At 34.6% G+C, this 19,637-nt stretch overlaps 2 protein-coding genes and 1 long non-coding RNA gene across 4 annotated transcripts; all 3 read right to left on the bottom strand.

Moving 5' to 3' along the window:
- Positions 1 to 84: 84 nt before the first annotated feature.
- On the bottom strand, positions 85 to 8,114 carry LOC113053185 (sentrin-specific protease 7-like). Of its 2 annotated transcripts, none has more exons than XM_026218009.1 (18): positions 7,957 to 8,114; positions 7,308 to 7,827; positions 6,739 to 6,976; positions 5,601 to 5,722; positions 5,301 to 5,375; positions 5,122 to 5,155; positions 4,698 to 4,895; positions 4,294 to 4,544; positions 3,994 to 4,124; positions 3,177 to 3,293; positions 2,691 to 2,810; positions 2,470 to 2,574; positions 2,066 to 2,229; positions 1,908 to 1,948; positions 1,717 to 1,760; positions 1,439 to 1,507; positions 956 to 1,106; positions 85 to 861 (listed from the first exon to the last, which is right to left on the bottom strand). In XM_026218009.1, the coding sequence occupies exons 1-18, from the start codon at positions 7,971 to 7,973 to the stop codon at positions 682 to 684; spliced, it is 2,577 nt and encodes an 858-aa protein (XP_026073794.1). In that variant the 5' UTR covers positions 7,974 to 8,114; the 3' UTR covers positions 85 to 681. The 2 variants fall into 2 exon arrangements, with proteins under 2 accessions (XP_026073794.1, XP_026073795.1); XM_026218010.1 differs by having other exon boundaries at positions 2,470 to 2,562; positions 7,957 to 8,113.
- Positions 8,115 to 9,941: 1,827 nt separating this feature from the next.
- Positions 9,942 to 10,901, bottom strand: LOC113053186 (uncharacterized). Its single transcript, XR_003277178.1, has 2 exons — positions 10,800 to 10,901; positions 9,942 to 10,307 (listed from the first exon to the last, which is right to left on the bottom strand). It is a non-coding gene; the product is annotated as an uncharacterized LOC113053186 (long non-coding RNA).
- A 6,179-nt stretch (positions 10,902 to 17,080) lies between these two features.
- On the bottom strand, positions 17,081 to 18,328 carry LOC113053182 (mid1-interacting protein 1A-like). The gene has a single exon (XM_026217999.1). It carries the CDS (start codon positions 18,241 to 18,243, stop codon positions 17,785 to 17,787), a length of 459 nt encoding a protein of 152 aa, XP_026073784.1. The 5' UTR covers positions 18,244 to 18,328; the 3' UTR covers positions 17,081 to 17,784.
- Positions 18,329 to 19,637: the final 1,309 nt, after the last annotated feature.

Genomic DNA, 19,637 nt, shown 5'->3' with positions numbered 1-19,637 from the left:
CAGGTATTAAGAATCAACATTTGCAAGCTATATACTAGATTTAATTGGTGTTTTTTTTTTTGTTTTTTTTTTTTTAGAGTAATGATTTGTAAGCAAATAAACGGAGACAAAAACTGTGGATAGACTGAAATGCTGGGATTACTGGAAGAAGGTGGGTGGTCTGTAAATCAGTCTTATCTCTAACTGTCTGATTAGTGTTAAACCTAAACTATCCCTGCACGCACCTGGCCTTTTGATGCTCTACTTGACCACTACTAATGAATTAGAAAGAACACGGACTCGTGCCACACTGACTGCTTATCCAGTCATGTGTTTTCCAGGCTGGCTTCTCCAACATTCATTCATCACAACCAAAGCCACTGTTAAGACAGAGCATAAACATAGTACAAATGTTCATTTTTAAAATGGTCTTCCAATTTGGTTGTTTGAAAGATCAAGGAAATTTACTTTTTTTTTTTTCATATGATCCCTTTAAAAAAAAATTGCTACTACAACAAAAAGACATACAGAGAAAATTGAGATTAAAAAGAACAAAATAATTTCATCATTTTATCTGCTTTTATTTCTTTTTAAAGTTTTTCCAGCAATGTATAAAAAGGCCTACTATTTATATAAAAGGTTTTGAAACAGTTAAAATATAAATATATTATAGCATTAAATAATCATGTGAATCTAAAAGCTTCACTGAATGACATTTCCATAATCTGTCCTATCTTCTAGAGCTTCATTTCCCAGAGAGCCTTGCTGAAATCTGTACAGGTGTAGGATCAGGTCTCGAATCTCCTCCCGTTTACCTCGCACCTTTTGCTGTGAAAACCAGTTATCCAATCTCAATGGCAAGTCAAAGTGTAAAACAGGGTCCTGAAAGATATACACATAGCATTGCTATGAAATTTGACTCTTATACAGATTTTTGTATTTGAAAATCTTGAATAAAGAATGGGTGTAATTCTACCTGCAAAAAGCTTTCTGCATACTGTAGCAGGTAAAGGCCGCAGTCACTGCTGTTGTCCTGTAGGGGGACTCTAGAGTGGGAACCTATCATGTTTTCAACACTAAATTCCCGGTAACCACCTCTTTTTGTCATCCACTCCACCTGAAGGTATCTAAAAAAAAAAAAAACAACTCAAAATTAATCATGTAATGTAAAGAAATTTCATTTTACACATTATATTATATTAATGTGTTAATTATCATTTATATATATATATATATATATATATATATATATATATATATATATATATATATATATATATATATATATATATATATATAAAGTTCAAAGACTGAAAATACAGGCAAAAATATCTTATTACACTAGTATAATTTACATAATACTAGTAAACAAATAATAATAATAAAAATAGCAACAACAGCAACACTTAACATAAATGTTAGATTAAGTTGGACTGTAGTAAGATGTGCGAACACTCACTCGCGCAAGAGTTTGAAGATACGTTCGTGAACAGACAACTTCAGAGAATCCATGATGAGAATACATGGTCTGAAAAATAAAAGGGGGAAACCTAATTCTTAAAATACTGGGTTAAAAAATGTTAACTGTCAGACTGTTCTGAACATTAAAAGGCCCATATAAAATACAAAGTTTATTTTTTTATTGGGAAACCTAAATTATTAACTTTTCCCACACTAAATTATGACACACTTTATGACAAAAAATACATTTGGGTTTATTAAAAAATACACACATACCTTTTACACACAATTTGTCTCCTGCAGGTATTTTCCGTACAGTCCTACAGAGGGAGAAATATGATCTGTCAGCAAATTATCTGTCCACATCACATTATATCAAATCAAAAGCTATTCAACAATTGCATTTTTCAAATGAAAGATTTCTGACTAGCAAGACCTGACCGTTATTAACATTTATTTTGACTTACAGGAAGATGAAGAGATTTGCTTGTCTTTATATGACTGTCATCTAGATTAAGAACAAAAGTTTGTCTTAAATCATCAAATGATACTTAAAAGTAGTAAGCTTTAGCAAATTAGTAGTAAAGCATTCAAATTCAAATTGTACAAAACTGACACATCTTACCTTTGTCCTCATCACTGCTGGATCTATTCTCTCCATGGATCTCACCCTCAGACTCACCCGAACCTTCACCTCCATCGCCCCGTACAAAGACACTGCCATCCCTCTTCACATACTGTGGCTCTTCTAATCCGGGGAAACAGATCACCACGAGGTACCAGTGAGCTCTGAAACAAACACCAGACATGATATAAGACACTTATAAGCACGATATGATTTACACTGGTACATTCAAGGTACATAAAAGCTCAAATGTCAATAAAGAGCACAAATTAGCAAATGAAAATACAAGAAAACTAAAAAGAACTAAACTAAAAAGAACTAAAAAGCAAACACAGCTCTAAAAACACTGGATCTCAAAAGTAAGTAGGGCTTAAGTGTCCAAAAACTGTATTTATATCACTCACTCTTGATTGACAGGCACAAACAGGAAGTCTTTGTCGAAGATGTCTACATGGCGCGTCCATGTCCTCACAAGCTGATGTCTTCTGACCTGAGCTCTGATGGACAACCAAAGTTGTAAAAGCAAAGACTATTTGTAACAGTACCCATTATAAAAGGAAAGTGTATATCAGTATTGCACAAGCTCTATATGAGAATATATGTGTGCGTTCTAACAAAAACTCACTGTGTGCTTGTATTGTCCTCATTAGCATTGTCTCTGCGTGTCAGCTGCTTATAGAAAAAACTGCTGAAAACATGAGATCTGTCTACAGATGCTTGCGGGGCCCTTTGCACCAAAAGATACCTGAAAAATATGCATACAAAATGCAACATCAATGTTTTTGAAAAACACTTCTTATGAACACCAAGGCTGCATTAAGCCTATCGGTTCAAAAATAAAAACAGCAATATTGCAATATATTATAAAATATTGCAAAGCTGAATTTTCAGCAGCCATTACTTTAGTCTACAGTGTGACCTAATCCTATAGAAATCATTCCAATATGTAATCTTTAAAATAAGCCTTTTTGACCCCAAAGATTTGAATAGTAATGTAATAAATTAAAATAGAAACTGGATCAAACTTCATGCATCCCACTTCTTCTCAAATAGCTGTGAAGGACTGGATCTAATTCCACTCCTCCCACTGATACGTCCTTGTTTGTCTTACTTGAGGTAGAAGTCGATAATGACATCATTGAGAAACTCGCCACTGTCTAAACACTCCAGGTCCTCTGTCGTCACGGTGATGGCTCCTTTGGAGGGTGGAGGAGGGAACTGAATCAATCTAAACGGAGTTAAATTAAAGTAAATTAGGACTGAGGTTCAGACAATATGTGTAAAAACAGGGTTATGTAAACCCTCTGAGGACAAGTAGAGTTTAAACTACCATTTAAAATTAACACATATTCAGTAAGGACAGATTAAATTAATCAAAAGGGAAAGTAAAGACATTTATATTGTTACAAACTATTTCTGGTTAAAATAAAGGTTTATTTAAACTTGCTGTTTATTTAAAAGATCCTGAAAAAAAAATGCATCACGGTTTCCACAAGAATATAATGCAGTTTACAACATGGCAATAATAAATAAGGAATGTTTCTTGAGCACCAAATCAGGCTCTTTTAATGATTTCTGAAAGATCTTGAGATGCTAAGAAGTATCTAGAGTAATGATGCTGAAAATTTGGCTTTGATATTACAGAATAAATTATATTTTAAAATAGTTTAATAATAAATAAAGTTTATGCATTTAGCAGACGCTTTTATCCAAATCGACTAACATGTTTTACCTAACATGTGTTCCCTGGGAATCGAACCCACAACCTTGCACTGCTATTGCAATGCTCTACCACTGAGCAACAGGAACAAAAGTTGCAAGTTTTTTAAATTGTACAAATATTTTCCAATATTACTGTTTTTACTGTATTCAATTCAGCTTTGATGAGCATTAGAGCTTTCTGTCAGAAAGATTAAAAAAGATTTTACCTGCGTGCTGAACCACAGTGTTGGTACGGTGTCCATTCTGCCCCGAGTGTAGGTGCCAATGTGACACTGTATGAACCTTGAGCTCTTCTGTTGCACAGCGTGTAAACTGGCTTCAACTGAACTTCAGAATCCTGAGATGGCAAACACATTCAATCCATAAAATGGCCAAATTGTTTTGTAGCCTAATTTTTTGTAACTAAATTCTAACATTAAAAAAGTTAACTACAGGAAAGAAATTTACTTGCAAACAAGAAAAAAAAGCAAGCACACAAGATACACCATGCAATATTTTGTCTGAACCTTCACAGCAGATCTAGCTGCATGTGCATCAGTACTGGCTTGAGGATCAGCTTCTGGAGTCAGCAGTTGGAGAAGGTGTGTTTCCTGGGAGCTCTGGAGCAGTTTCAGGATTTCTGGCTGTGTGAGGGGGGAGTGGAGTTCAGAGCTGATCTGCTTCAAACCCACTATGTCCATTAAAGAGGCCAAGACAGCACTTTCAAACCCAGTTACAGGTTTATCCAAACACAGCAACACACACATACTGCTTTCAGCTGTAGACACACAGCAAACCGTAAATATAAAAGGAGAAAGAATATAAAAAGTATTGTCATTGCTTTCAAAAATATTAACAATTGTAGTAAACTATATAAAACTATTTTACAGTTTCAAAAATAAAGTAACCAAGAAAATAGACAAGTGGTGACCTGGACATGTGCCTGGCAGGATGACGGACAGATCATTGTGTAATTGGTGTGCCTGGGCTTCAGACAGCCAAAGGAAGACTAGGCAAGGGGGTGGGACCTCGTTGTCCTTAACCAGGCCACACCCCTTCAGTACAGGCTCCTCCCATACACTGTATTTACACACACTAGCCGTCAATATAGAAATGTTCACTGATGAATCTGAACAAAAAAAGAAAAAAAGTTTTAAACATGCATAATATATCGTTTAGACATAGATACAATCTTTTTTATAGCTAATATAAATCAGAATAAACAAATGTATGGAGTAATAAATGTTAGTTATTTTGCTGTTAAATAATCTACAAAAGAAAAAAACAACAAATGCTTAATGTACACTTCACCAGATTATTTCTAATAATGATATTTGTGTTTAAAACGTGTTTACCTTTAAATGAAAAGGTGATCTTGTCTGTAGTGATCTGAAAAATTGTATATTAAAAATCAAATAGAGAGATTCATATGCATTCTTCATACACCTGTCACTATTTTCATGTAAATCATTGGTTGAATCAGGATTGGAATGATTCAGACATATTTGATCACCCCAACACATCTCACTCTCACCTTCATACTCTCACAAGCTGCACTAACTCCACCCATGTGCAGGGAAGACAGCTGCAGCTCCATCTCAGCAGAACTCTATCAATACACACATTCACACATCAGTGCCAGTGCCACACTGCAACAGCCCCCTGTTAAGCTTGATGTTTTTAACATCAAGATAAGCTAATATGAGACACCATAAAATCAGCTGTATACTATACTATTTGGTAATTATTAAGTAAATAAAATTAATTATTTTAGTCCAGTAGGTGGATCATCATACCCACCTAAGTGTGTTTTTTGCTTCTTGTAAACTCTTACCAATTTATCAACTATATTCATGTCTTTTGCTCCCTCCAGTGGCTGGATATTTTGGGCAGAGGCTTCCAACTCTTTTCTTTCCTCTCCTTCCTCTTCCTCTTCCTCTTCACTGGACAGAACAACTAAGCAAGGCAACAATATAATAATTTGCTTCAGATAACAATCATACACACACACACACACACACACATTTTATTTCGAAAATCATAGAGAAGATAGTTCTTCAACAATTACGGAGTCATTCGAACAAAAATAACGTCATTTAAATATTTCTGTCAGGTTTTATGAAATATCATAGCACAAAGTCTGCTTTGCTGAAAGTTTTAAATTACATTATATCAACTGTGAACTCAGGTGATCATGCTATTCTTGTGTTACTAGATTTGAGTGCAGCATTTGACACTGTTGACCATAATATCCTCATTTCCCTTCTAGAACATTATGACGGGATTAAATTATATGCTGTTAAACAGAAGTTTTTTAGTTAATCTTGGATAATTTTCTTCTGCTACAGCCCCCCTCAAGTTTGGTGTCCCTCACGGGTCTATTTTAGGTACTGTACTATTTTCTCTTTACATGCTTTCACTAGGTTCTGTTTTTAGGAAACATGGTGTTTCTTTTCATTGTTTTGCAGATGAAAATGCATATTATACAGTATATGTCATTGAAAGTCAAAGATTCTAAAGCCCTAAAACCTCTACTGGATTGCTTAAACGATCTAAAACTTTTTGAATTTAAATGAATTCAAAACAGAGATTGTAGTATTCGGTCCTTCCTAAAGATTATTATTAATCTTTAAAACAGTGCTGCTTAAAATTTTTGTGGAAACTGTGAACAATTTTTTTCAAGTTTGTTTATAATGAATACAAAGTTTTTGTCTGTTCTTTAGTTTTTTGTTTAATTCAGTAATAGTCTTTACTGTCACTTCTGATCAATTAAATGTGCCCTCGCTGGATAAAAAATGATAAATTTCTTTAAGAAAGAAAAAAAATCTTACTGACCTAAACTTTCAAACAGTAACATATAAGGACAGATGGCAAGTTATATGGTTTAAAATGTTGCTAAAAACTGTTATTACTATGTACTGTTATGTCAGTGCATATTAATAAATGCTGAATACGGAGCACTGATCACTTACTAGACTCTATGATGAAGCTCCGCCCCTCTGTTATCCCAGAAGCGGGGTCTGAGTTGGGAACATGTTCATCTGAAAGGCTGTCCATACGACATCTTTTGACCGGGATCTCCCCGTCAGCCCCGACTGAGAGACATAACACACTTCTTCTTCCATCCACTTCCTGCACAACCTCTCCATCTTCTGAAGCATATTTTGGGCACTCTTGTGTTTCTCTCCTTTCTTTCTTATTGGGTAGATGCTGCAGAATCAAAGATGATTATCTACAATAAATATTAGTAATGTTTGAATCCTAAACAGATGTACTCAAGCAGGTTCCAGGTCATACTTTATAGATTGGTTTGAAAAACCTATAAAATGTATTTAAATTAATTAAATTCATTTATTTTTTAATATAATTTAATCTTGTGATGGCAAAGCTGAATTTTCAGGAATCATTACTCCAATCTTCAGTGTCATATAATCTTCCAGAAATAATTCTTATCATTCTTATTATTGTCAATTTTGAAAACAGTTTTTGCCGCCCAATATTTTTATGGAATTTTATTTTTGCCAAGGTGTAAAGTTCTTACCTCGCAAGCTGATTTTTCCTCTTTCAGACTACCACTCGTTGCTAACGGTGGTATAGATTCACATATAGAGGAAAATGCTTCCTCACACTGTGGAGATCCTTGAAGTAATACTTCATTTTCTTCAAAAGTAGATGGTTTGGTATGTTTAGGCAGTTGTTCACTTTCTCTGGGTGAACAAGAGTTACCTGATACTTCAGATGCCTCTAATAGTTTCAGTGATGAGTTCAGTCGTTTGGATACTGGATTCTGGATTTCTTTGTGTAGACATGATTCATTTTCAGCAGATGATTCAGTCTGATCATGGGATGGTGAAGTGCCTTTTGGTCGAGCAGAGTCTATTTCTTCTCTTTTTGTTTGACTGGTTCTCCTCTTGTCTTTGAGCGCAGCTGTTGAGGTGTGATCATTCTGCTTTTTGCTCTTTAAATGGTTCATCTTTAGGCAGCTCTGCCCACCACATTTTAGCAATCTCTGCCCAATCTCTGTCTGAAGGACATCTTCTAAGACCACCATGACCTGACGGCTGTAGAAAATAAGAAAATCAAATTAATATTGCTCAAACATGCACACATAAAAAATAAAGACTGTCACATAAAATCAACTTAACTAATGTAAAGAATAACAAATGCTGTAGCTCCTCGAACATACTTACTTTAATTGTGGATCCATAACTACTAGGCAGACAGTTTAAAGACATTCAGTACTTTCTTCACCGCTGTTTGTTGACTTATCTTGTTAACTAGTGGCACAGCAACCATTTTTAAGTACTAGCAGTGTGGACATGGAATGAAACGGGTCAACATGCACAGATGGTTCATGAATGATAAGCAAAAGTGTTTATTGGGGGAGTGTAGACGAGTGCCATATCATGCAAAACAGGATTTCCCTCTGCAAGAGTCTGATATACACTTAATAAATATAACTGTATAAATATATATTCTAACACTTAGAAGGCAAAACACCCTCCCCAGTTCACCCAAATTGTTAAATGAAACTAAGCAGCAAAAATGGCCAACAGTTATAAGCTTAACACATCAACACCTATTCATTATTCAGCAACTTTAGGACTTTACCTGGCAAATCTCTTTTAAGGATCAGAAAGCGTGAAAAATTACTAAAACTGACTTGAATTAAGCTATGAGTGGACATAATACAAAATACAAAAACTGCCTAAAGGAGCCTGTTTTCATATGAATTTGTTAAATCCAGATAAGAGAAACCACTTCAGTTCTGGCAGTACTGTCATATGGTAACCTATTTATTAATTTATTTTAATGATTTTTTTTAACACCATGTCAGCACAAGCTATCACTGATCTATAATAGGGAACTGGACTTCTTGACGTCATAAAAACGAAGCCTCAGCTATATTGGTATTCCCCAATATCCCCATAAATTCTATTAAATTAATAGGAAATTGTATGAATTTAATGAGAAAACATTAAAACAAGTCGCTATTTTATACTTATAAGTATTGCTGTACATTTTTTCAGTACAAATGTCCTAAGAATGTAAGCTTTAATTTGTTTAATGTTAGGAATTTCCCCTGCATAATAAAAGTTGTTGAAATACACACATTACAGCAGCGAATATCAGATGAACACGATGGAAATCTGAATGAAGATTTATGCTTTGTATACACATATACCTAAATTCACCTTGTACAGTTGTTTCACTGTTAATGTAACTTTGTTACAGTGTTTTTATTAATTTTACTATTTGACTGCAAATGTTTCTAAAATGGTTTGATTAACAGCATTCATTTTGAAGCAGGTAATAATTTAAACGTTGGTTCAATTAATGCTTAATTCGGTATATACTGCTAGTAAAAAAAATCTTGGGAGATTCTGAAATAGATGTAGCTCAGTCGGGACATTAAAAATATACACATTTTTTATTTAAAGAAATAACACTAACTACATACGGTATGAACTTACACCAGATATATATTCATGTTTAATATTTTCTGCTTAATTACGTACATGAATATGTTTTGTGTTGGTTCAGTTTCCTGTGTCTGCAAGTGTGCAGCAGACACACCCACCTATATGATTTAAATATATCGCTTGTCAGTCCTAAAACAACCATAAACATTGCAGATAACATCTGAAGTAACAATTAATTTGCATACACATATCATAAAAACTAATCCTATGTGATGGATATGCTTCAAATTGGGGGATATTAAATCAAGAGTTTTGCTGTCAGTTAATGATGCTCTCTGCCAGTCTCTGGAAATAGTAAGATGGCGGCTCAAACCCTTCTGGCGGCTTCACAGATGAATGGCAGTTTAGAACGCATTGAGCGATCCAGACATTATATATATCAGAGGAAACTATATTTCAGACTAATACTTGACAAAAATTTTTTTTTAAATACATTCAGGTGATACTTTTTTAAATACATCAGTTAAACACATCTCTGAATAAAATAATTTATGTTAGAAATTCCAATTAAAAAAATTCCATTACAATAAAATAAATTATTAACACTCATTGTAGTTTCTGTATGGCATCCTAAAAACAACTCGCTTGAAACACTGCAGTCATGTTGATGTATTCAAAATATGCTCGAGACATCACTTCCTCTGTCAGGAAACAGGTGGTAGATAATCAGGTATGTAAAAAGAACTCAGTTACACACCTACATTTTATTTTCCCAAATACATGCAATGTTGAGAGTCTTCACATAACATATCACATAAGCAATTTACAGTAAGTCATCTGGCTAATATCGGCATAATTCAAGGCTACATATTTCATTTTATGCAAGGTAAACAATACCATGTTCATACAACTACAAAACCTAACATTTACAACAAGTTCAAGTTCTTGAATCTGAACTTTAAAACAAGTGATGAAGAACAGGCTTTGCCTTCAAATTACTACAGATCATGTGGTTAGCTTGTTACCTGTAGATTTCCTGCCATTGATCAATGTTTTTTTTGTGATTTTGGATCTGACTGTGAGGATGTACCGTTTGAGGCCAGTTGTGTCCAGTGGATCTAACAGTACAAAAGTAAACAAAGCCAATCAGAAACTACCAAAACATTAAGAAAGCTCAGGTCCAGTTGTTGACAGAGGTCAAATAGTTCACTAAATCAGTAAAAAAAAAATAATAATAATAAAAAAAAAAAAAAAAATTCTAAAAGCTGTTAAACACATTCTATATTAACGTGCCAAATTAATTCAGTGCCTGGTGACTACATAGTTAGGCTAATAAATTATAACATGGTTAAAGAATTGTTTATTCTGATAACTATTAATAAGCATAGCTTTTCATTGAACACTGGTGTATTTTTTTCATATTGCTATATGCTATATGTTTTATAAATGCACTAAGGTAGAAAAGAACAATAATTATAGATGTTCACTGGCGAAATAATGCTTTTGTGGTTCAAATATATTTCTTTACTAAAACTTAAAAATAATTTGTCAACAAATGCACAAACAGCTTGTTCACATCATCCATCACTTCCTGTCCGTCTCATAGTCACCTTGGAGTGGCTCTTTTTCCGATCTTTTGACATCTCTTTATCCACACACTCATCCTCAGCCGTGGAAACTCTCCTGGGGATCTTAAGAGGACTTTCAGTCTGGAACACATTAATATATATATATATATATATATATATATATATATATATATATATATATATATATATATATATATATATATATATATATATATATATATTATATATATATATATATATATATATATATATATAGATATATATATATATATATATATATATATATATATATATATATATACACTATATATAAACTCTTTTGGATTAAAATAAAACACTGTATGTAATTTCATGCATTGACATTGACCTGACAGCTGTCCCATTTGAGCTCAGGTGAGAGGGTCAGAGCTCTCCTCCGGTCCAGGGCAAAGTTACAGGAGTCAGATAGAAAGCCATTATGGGTTTTTTTCATCTGGAATTCTGCAAACAGATGTTTGAGATCCCAGATATGACAAATCAAGCAAAGACTGGACAGGATCAGAACCTAAATATACTATTTGTAACCAGTCCTAGAAGAGCTGAATCAGATGCATTATATCATTAGATGATTTTAACTAATAGCCTGAATCAAAATCTGTTTCATTATCTGCTAAATATAACTGTCCCCATCTGTCAATGCAGTAAACAATTAACATGAACAGAAATGCACATTAAAAGTGTTCCTAGCTGATCTGTAACTAAATATAATGTCCTATTACCTTCATCTGGTTTCATTTTTTGTATACTAAGACAAGAGCGTTCATAAGCCCATGCAAGGGTGCACTGAGCACATGCAGGAATATCAGAGAAAACACTGGGTAAACTGCATTACGAAGTCTGTAGAAATACACGTACAGATCAGACACACACACACACACACACACACACTCACTCACTCACTCGCTCACTCACTCACTCACTCACTCACTCACTCACTCACTCACTCACTCACTCACTCACTCACTCACAAATGCATCCACAAGTATGAGGCATGTGAGCCATAAAATATTTTAAAAGTTTTCCCGCATTCAATATGTCAGAAAAACAAATAAATAACAATAATTATATAATAATAATAATAATAATATTGTATAAAATTATGAAAATTTAACCAATAAAGAAATGCATTTTTATAATTGCAGTAATGGTTCCTTACAGTAAAAAAAACCAAATATTTAATAATAATAATAATAATAATAATAATTTATTTGAAAGAACAACAAAAATTACAATACTAATACTGATAATTGTCTTAATTGATTTCTAGTGTTAAATGACAAAACATTCATTTAGGTGTAAAACTGCTGAGAATCCTTGAAGCGCCTCTTTTGTTGACTGATTTATAAACAGTTCTCCAATACAAATTCAGACTTCAGGTCTAACTACGTGGAAATCTGTATGTATGTACAATATGTTGGTGGGAAAATGCACAGTTACCGATTAATGAGGGGGAAGATAGAGACGAGCAGATAAACAGAGGGATACCAGTGGTCTGATCTCTTCAGCTAGAGAGATCTGCAGGAAGAACTAATACGTTACTGATGTATGATCCAGTAGATGGCAGCATTGTTACATCTGCATGTGCATGCACACACACCTTCCGCCTCTCTCTTCTGGATAAGAGGTGCCTAACCAGGACTGCATCTGAAATAAATATATATTTTAGACATGCATTTGTACTCCTTATGCATGGATCATTATGTTTTGTACGGCTCATGAGCACTGCTCCTGCACAAATTCCATCATCTTGTTAGTAATATTTTAATGTACACTGCTGAGTGTACCTCTGTAGAGTACATAGTTGTGTGCACGTCTGAGCATGTATGGGCTGATTTACTGCGTCAGTGTGTGTCAGAAAATGCCGGATGTGCAAATTGTTCTTAGAATGTGGAATGTCACTCTCAACCACACTGTGGTAAATCAGCATTAACAAAGAATAGGGAGGAGATAAAGCTTTTTGTTCAAAATGAATATGAATAACACACCTAGGTTAGACAGCAAGTTGCCATGAAATACAATTTAGGAAGTAGTGAGACAATTTTTAAGCCGATGTTTGTGAATTACATTCACTCACTCTCTGGTTGGCCACACAGATGATTCGAGCATAACAGCAGATCATGAGGATAATCACGCTAAACAGAGAAATGTACCATCTGCAAATAAACAATATTTTACACTTCAAACAAGACAATACACAAACAGAGACCTCAAAAAGTATTTGTACACTTGATAATGTTGTTAACTTATACTATCCTTCTCTAAAAGAGATGCCTAGGGATGCACCTATATTACAACTATGGCTGAGGACAATAATTATTTTCATTTTATGGTTACAAACTTATAAAAGGTCAATACTCTAATATATAATATAATTTATTAATTATATAACTATTCTATTTGTAATGGGTCATAATTATAAATTAATAATTATTATTGAGAATGAAAAATGTATTCATTTAACTGTGTTAATGTAAAGATTACTTTTAAAGAGTTAATTCACCAAAAAAATGAAAATTAAGCCATAAATTGCACACCCTGAGGTTATACTAGATGTACATGACTTTCTTCTTTCAGACAAATCCAGGTGATGTAATTTGAAAAATTGTCTTTGATCTTTCAAACTGTTTGATGCCACTCAGCGGGTGTTGCACTGCATCAGTCCTTGAGAAGTATAATAAAAAAGTGACAAAGTGACGTGGCATACATCCAAGTATGGTGACCCATACTCAGAATTCGTGCTCTGCATTTAACGCATCCAAAGTGCACACACACAGCAGTGAAAACACACACTGTGAACACACACCCAGAGCAGTGGGCAGCCATTAATGCTGCGGCGCCCGGGGAGCAGTTAGGGGTTTCGGTGCCTTGCCCAAAGGCACATCAGTCGTGGTATAATGTTGGTTTTCACGAGACTAACCAGCGCTTGCACAACGCTGACCTCATACGTCATCCTCCCGGAACAGCTTACATTTTACAACAGTGAGCACAAGCTAGATTAAAGTGATTATTACATTTGGCAGTGATTATTACGATTATTAAGTATTACGTTAAAGTAATTATTCGCTACAGGAGGCCTTAGTTCATCCCCCGGATGTGAGACACTTTTTTTAATGGATGCGCTTTTTTTATTAAACTTCTCTGTCAGATTGATGCAGTGCAACACCCGCTGAGTGGCATCAAACAGCTTGAACGATCCAAGACCATTTTTTAAAATAACTAATAGACTGGATTCGTATGAAAGAAGAAAGTCTTATACACCTAGCATGACTTCAAGGTGAGTAATTTATGGCCTAATTTTCATTTTGGGTGAATTAACCCTTTAAGTGGTTGTTGGATGATAGCAAAAGTAATCTGTAAAAATATGGTAAATGAGCACAAACAATTAAATATTAATTATCGACCAATACTGATAAATTAAATATTGCCAAATAACTGATACAGTACAGGCATCTTGTGCATTCATATAAATATTATTTTATCTGATATTTTGTTATGTAGCCTAATGCAACAACATTCATGCATTTAAGGTATCCAAATACACTTGTTGCCAGAGTGAACATTCTTTAACCCACCAATAACCATAATTGGACATACTTAGAGAGAAAAATGTTCTGAAGAATGAACAACATGAACAACAACCTGCAGAGTGGGAATGTAAATTCCTGAGATTTAAACAGCATGAGCTACGTGAGCCACGAAAAAAAAAAAGATGCAACTTGCAACATAGTTTCATTTGTCCAACAAAGATTCATTCCTAGACACAGCATGCATTTCCGCAAAAACTCACACGCATACTGAACATTACAAACTTGCATGCCAAACCACTCAACATGATTAACTGCAGGAAAAGAAAGAGACAGAAAGGTCTGATGATCACTATTAGTGATCCGATTGCAACTAAGAATATATAAAAAGTCAAAAGTCCTTCACTACCCCGTACACCGCCACATGGTATGGTCTGGGAAGCACATCCAGATTTGAGGAGCACTCTGTCTGTATGTATACAAAACTAAACATGTTTATCCATGTGTGTGTCTAGTGACTCCTCTCGCCGCAGAGGAGAAGAATGCAAAAGGTGCGATGAAATAAAGTTCCCTTTCTTCAACATACATTAGCTTGGATAATTACTCTCTAAACATTTCTCTGTCACACACACATAAATGAATCAGTGCAACTCACCATACCATATGCAACACTGTCAAAAAATGCAGCTACAGTCAGACTAAATATAATTTTCTGAAAAACAAATGAAAAAAAATACATGCACTAAAATACAAATAAAACAAGGATTCAATATTCCTCCAAATAATTCATAATAATCAACAGCATGATTGTATATCATTTTTTTGATTAGAATTACAGATATTGAACTATTGGTGTGGGGTCTATAATATTTTTGCACACACTGCCTTTATTTTATTAAAATGACATACGAACAGTAATGTTGTGAAATATTATTAGAATTTAAATTAAGGGTTTTCTGATTGAATATATGTTAAATTGTAATTTACTCATAATTCAGCAGCCATTATGCCACTTTTCACTGTCACATGAGAATTCAGAATCATTCTAATATGCTGATTTAAAAACATTTCTCATTATTGTCAGTGTTGAGTTTTGCTGCCTAATATTATTTTTAATTATATTAATTAATATATTAATTATATTAATATTAATTTGGTTTTGTGTTACTGTGATAAAATTGTTATTGTCACTTTTAATCCATTAAAGACTAAAGCATTAATTTCTTTTTAAAAAAAAAGAAGAAAAAAAAAAACAAACCTTTGAACCATAACTCACATATTACCTGAGCCAAAGGGTAATATCAGCAGAGTAACCATATCACAAACAGCGTGAAAAAGCTACACAGGGGATTTTTTTTTTTTAATTAAGAATGCTCAAACGTGAGATATTAGGAGATGCTATTATACTTTAAATCAGATTTTACTGTTTTTATGTGTTTATTTATTTATTTTTTAAATGTAGTGTTATGTGCAGCTTAAGTTTTCATAGTATGGCAAGAAGGGCAAGAAACATGAAGGCGAGGTGATTTATCATCCAAGGAACATTGTGTGACAGTTCACACCATTGTCAAAATGTTTGTTTAACAAACAAACCTATCTTTGAACAATAAGGCAATGTGCAATAATAACGAATGAATTATTGCTGTACACCCAAATTGCTGTTCAACCATATCAGGGATGTCTCCTCAAACACCTCCAGAGTAAATTTCATCTACTGTAGGAGCAGCGTCATCATGGACGGCGATAGTGTTCTCACCACACACCAGCTGCAGGTGGAGAGGAGAGAAAGATAGAGCCAATTCAGTGGATTGGTGGATTAATGTCCGTTGTTGACAAAGATATAGATGTAGCTGCAAGTAACACTTAAGGCCTTCAGGCACATGCGTAAAAAAAGATAGGGTTTATTTGTCAAGCATGTAACCATTTAAATCATAGCTGGACAAGAAAATAAACAGACAATACACAGAATAATTATTTTTTTCTTCATCTTTTAATTGTTATAGCACCACCTATGGACTCATTTCCATTAAAGTTTGAATGCTTGTTTAGAAACGTTGCACGTTAACCTATTTTTGTTCAGAGTTTTCTTTTTAGAAATAAAGGCTTTTGCCTTTAGTTTCTTTATTATTATTGCTCTAGAGAGTCCAGATAATTATACTGTACAGATTTTATTGATTTTGATTTAAAAACCTAGGAGTAGTTCATAAAAGTGTGTTTTTCGAAAAATTCCAAAACACCAGAAAATGTGATGAGCCAAGGCTTTGAACAACATAAGGCACTTGAGCCTGCGACTAATGGTTTAGGAGTTTGAGTGATTTCATACTTTTGATTGCTTTAGCATCCCCCTTCAGGCTGACTGGGGCAGGCCTTGGTGATGTTGTAGACCCGGCGTCTCCAGACTCAATTCTGAAGGGCAGGTATCTTGCAGAGTTTAGCTGTAACTTGCCTCAACACACCTACCTGGAAGTTTCTAATATGCAGAATAAGACCTTAATTAGCTGATTCAGTTGTGTATGGTTAGGGTTGGAGCTAAACTCTGGTTTCAAGTCTCTATGACTTTATGTGGAGATTACTGACCCTTGGCCAATCTATATGCATTGCATGCATTCTAGTATGTGCATGCTAAATAGGAACTGATGGAATGGATAAATGTTAATTGAATGGGAGTCTCTGAATTGTAAAAAAGGCACAGGGTGTATGTATGCATTGATGAGAATGATTATAATAAACAACCACATATTAGATGTTTTCAAAATACAAAATTTTATTTTGTAGTAAAAAACAATTCAGTACAAAATACAGGAAATGTTTTTAAACAATCATACTGGCATAACACAATCATAACACAGAATCTCATGGAGCTCGTCATGACTCATAAAGTGATTTTCAGAGCTATCCACATCATTGATTCACAGGATGATTCACAGATAGATTCAAGTCATTAGCAGGGAACATTCCAAGAATTTTCTACAGGGTTTCTGCTTCATCTATAGGAGTTCTCGCTATACAAGATATCATACACAGGTCTTAAAAGTCATCAGTCCTCCGAAACACACAGCAACATCACAGGACATGAACCTTTCTCTCAAAAAAAAAAAAAAGAATTTAAAAAAGTAAAGCTTTCAATTATACATAACAAATAAATAGTTTTAAATACCAAGATAAGGCATGGCAACCAGCCATTTGAACGGAGATTTTGTTTTTAAAAAAGGGGAAACTCAGTGCAAATAAAAATGCCATAAGACATGAACCAGCCCTTATAATACGTCAGTGATCAACACCAAAACCAATACTACAACAAACCCATTTCCCCCTCTTGGTTCGCCTTGCATTTTAACTTTTGACAGTTTAATTTCTGTTTGGGGAATCCCTTTAGTAGGCTCTTCCAGTAGATCTTATTAGATCAGAATAGTTCATCATATCCCAATAGATCATGATACAGTTCACTGTCCCCAGCCAGCAATGCCAATCTCCTGCTTGTATCGGTTGGTCAGGTTGTTGGCTTGGCTCGTCAGTTTGGACAGCACCCCATGCAAGCCCTTCAGGTGGTACTGCAGGAGCTGCTCCAGATCGATGTCGCTCTCCGGCTCTGTGCGCACTGGCTCCGGCGCTGTCGTGTCTTTCTTGCGCCTCTGCTCCTCTGCGCGCATGACGCCCCACTCGATGTTGTTCCGGATGGACTTGAGCTGGCTATAATAGCTGTACATGTCGCCCTCAGCATCCCGCAGATAGCTACCCGTGTCGTTGGTTAGCTTCTGTTCCTCTTTCTCTTGGTCCAGCGGCACATCTCTCAGCAGACTCGGCACCATGACCGTCTGATCCATGTTGTTGACGGCGCCGATGAAGCGGTTCATTGCCGTGAACAGAGAGTTCTTCTTGCCGAGGGGTTCTGACATCTGCATTGTGGTGGTTTAATGAGGATTAATTCGAGAGTAGTATGTTTCTGTATGTCTCTCGTGCGCTTAGTTTCCTTCTGTTGGTCTGCATTCCTACGTTTAATTTATACCTGACTTATTTGCTCCTGGGCGTGACCGAAACCTGTCGGTCCGGTCTGGGATGTCAGGTCGGCAACAACCAGATTCCAAATGCAAGACACAAACTTCTGCAAAGCCCATAGAAACGCAGGGAGCGGCACGAAAGTGCAATAATCGATTGGTTGCCATAATAATTTACATTACACGGAAACTTAATCCAGAAAATAAAAATTGTAGTGCTTATAGGTCTAGATGTGTTATGGCTATGCATCATAAATGTAGTGTAGGTCATAGGCTAATGTTATTGATAAAGGTTAAAAGTGTAAATTATTTTGACTTGAATAAATAACATTTGTCTCTTGTTTGCAAAATCTAATCTTTTTAAATTATTTTCTGATTAGTAAAATTGAGGCCAAAAGTTGCATGCTTAAGTTATGAACAGGCCTATCAATGTTTAAAGTTATTATCATGCCACATAAGCAAAACATGAATGAACCCATCACGGAGGACTCTCAGGGAAGACTTCATCACAAATGAGATATGAGATGATATCTCAGTTGTTTCTTCCAGGTAGCCTAACAATGAGATCATATACAGAGAAAAAAATGACTTTTGTTTAACTCTCCAACTTGTTACAGTTTTCTCCTGATGAAGACTCTCCTGTTTTACAGGAGAATAACATTTCAAGCTTTCCTCAGATTTTTTAAGATACTAAATCTGAAGTCTCAACATTAAAAGGTTTCAAAATGAACTTTTCGAACATTTCATTTTCAAACATGAAATGATGCGAGCTGTGTCATGATCCACATACATTTTTATATTTTTGATATTCTTACTCTGTCAGCAACGGTGTTTGAGGAAAGTTACTTTTAAAAGTAATGCCTTCTAGTATTGCGTTACTTCCTAAAAAGTAACTAATTACGTTACTTAGTTACTTTTTATTGAAAGTAAAGCATTAAGTAACTTTTGCATTACTTTTTAAATCTGAAATGTAAAAGCTCTTTCACACCAAAGCCTTGCTGAAGCTTAAGGAAATATAAATTCACGTCTGTACAATAGAACACAGAAGAAGTTCAATACTCTTCAGCAATAAAAAATAAGTAAAAATTTTAGTTTGTCTTGTGTAGTTTTTGCTTATTAGTATAGCTGAGTATACTTAAAGGAATTGTAAAAGGAAATTAAATGCAATATCCTTTAAGTCTCCTAAAAGAAAGGCCATTTTTGGTTGGAAAAATCCAACCTGTGTATATATTTTGATAAACTCTGATTGAGCGCCAAACTTGATATAGTTGAAAAGTTGAAAAGATGTCTATTTATTCCTT

This window comes from Carassius auratus, chromosome 34 (assembly GCF_003368295.1).
Source record: "Carassius auratus strain Wakin chromosome 34, ASM336829v1, whole genome shotgun sequence".
NCBI lineage: Eukaryota > Metazoa > Chordata > Actinopteri > Cypriniformes > Cyprinidae > Carassius > Carassius auratus.
The sequence above is the reverse complement of the archived record's forward strand: the minus strand, read 5'-3'. Positions and strand labels throughout refer to the sequence as shown.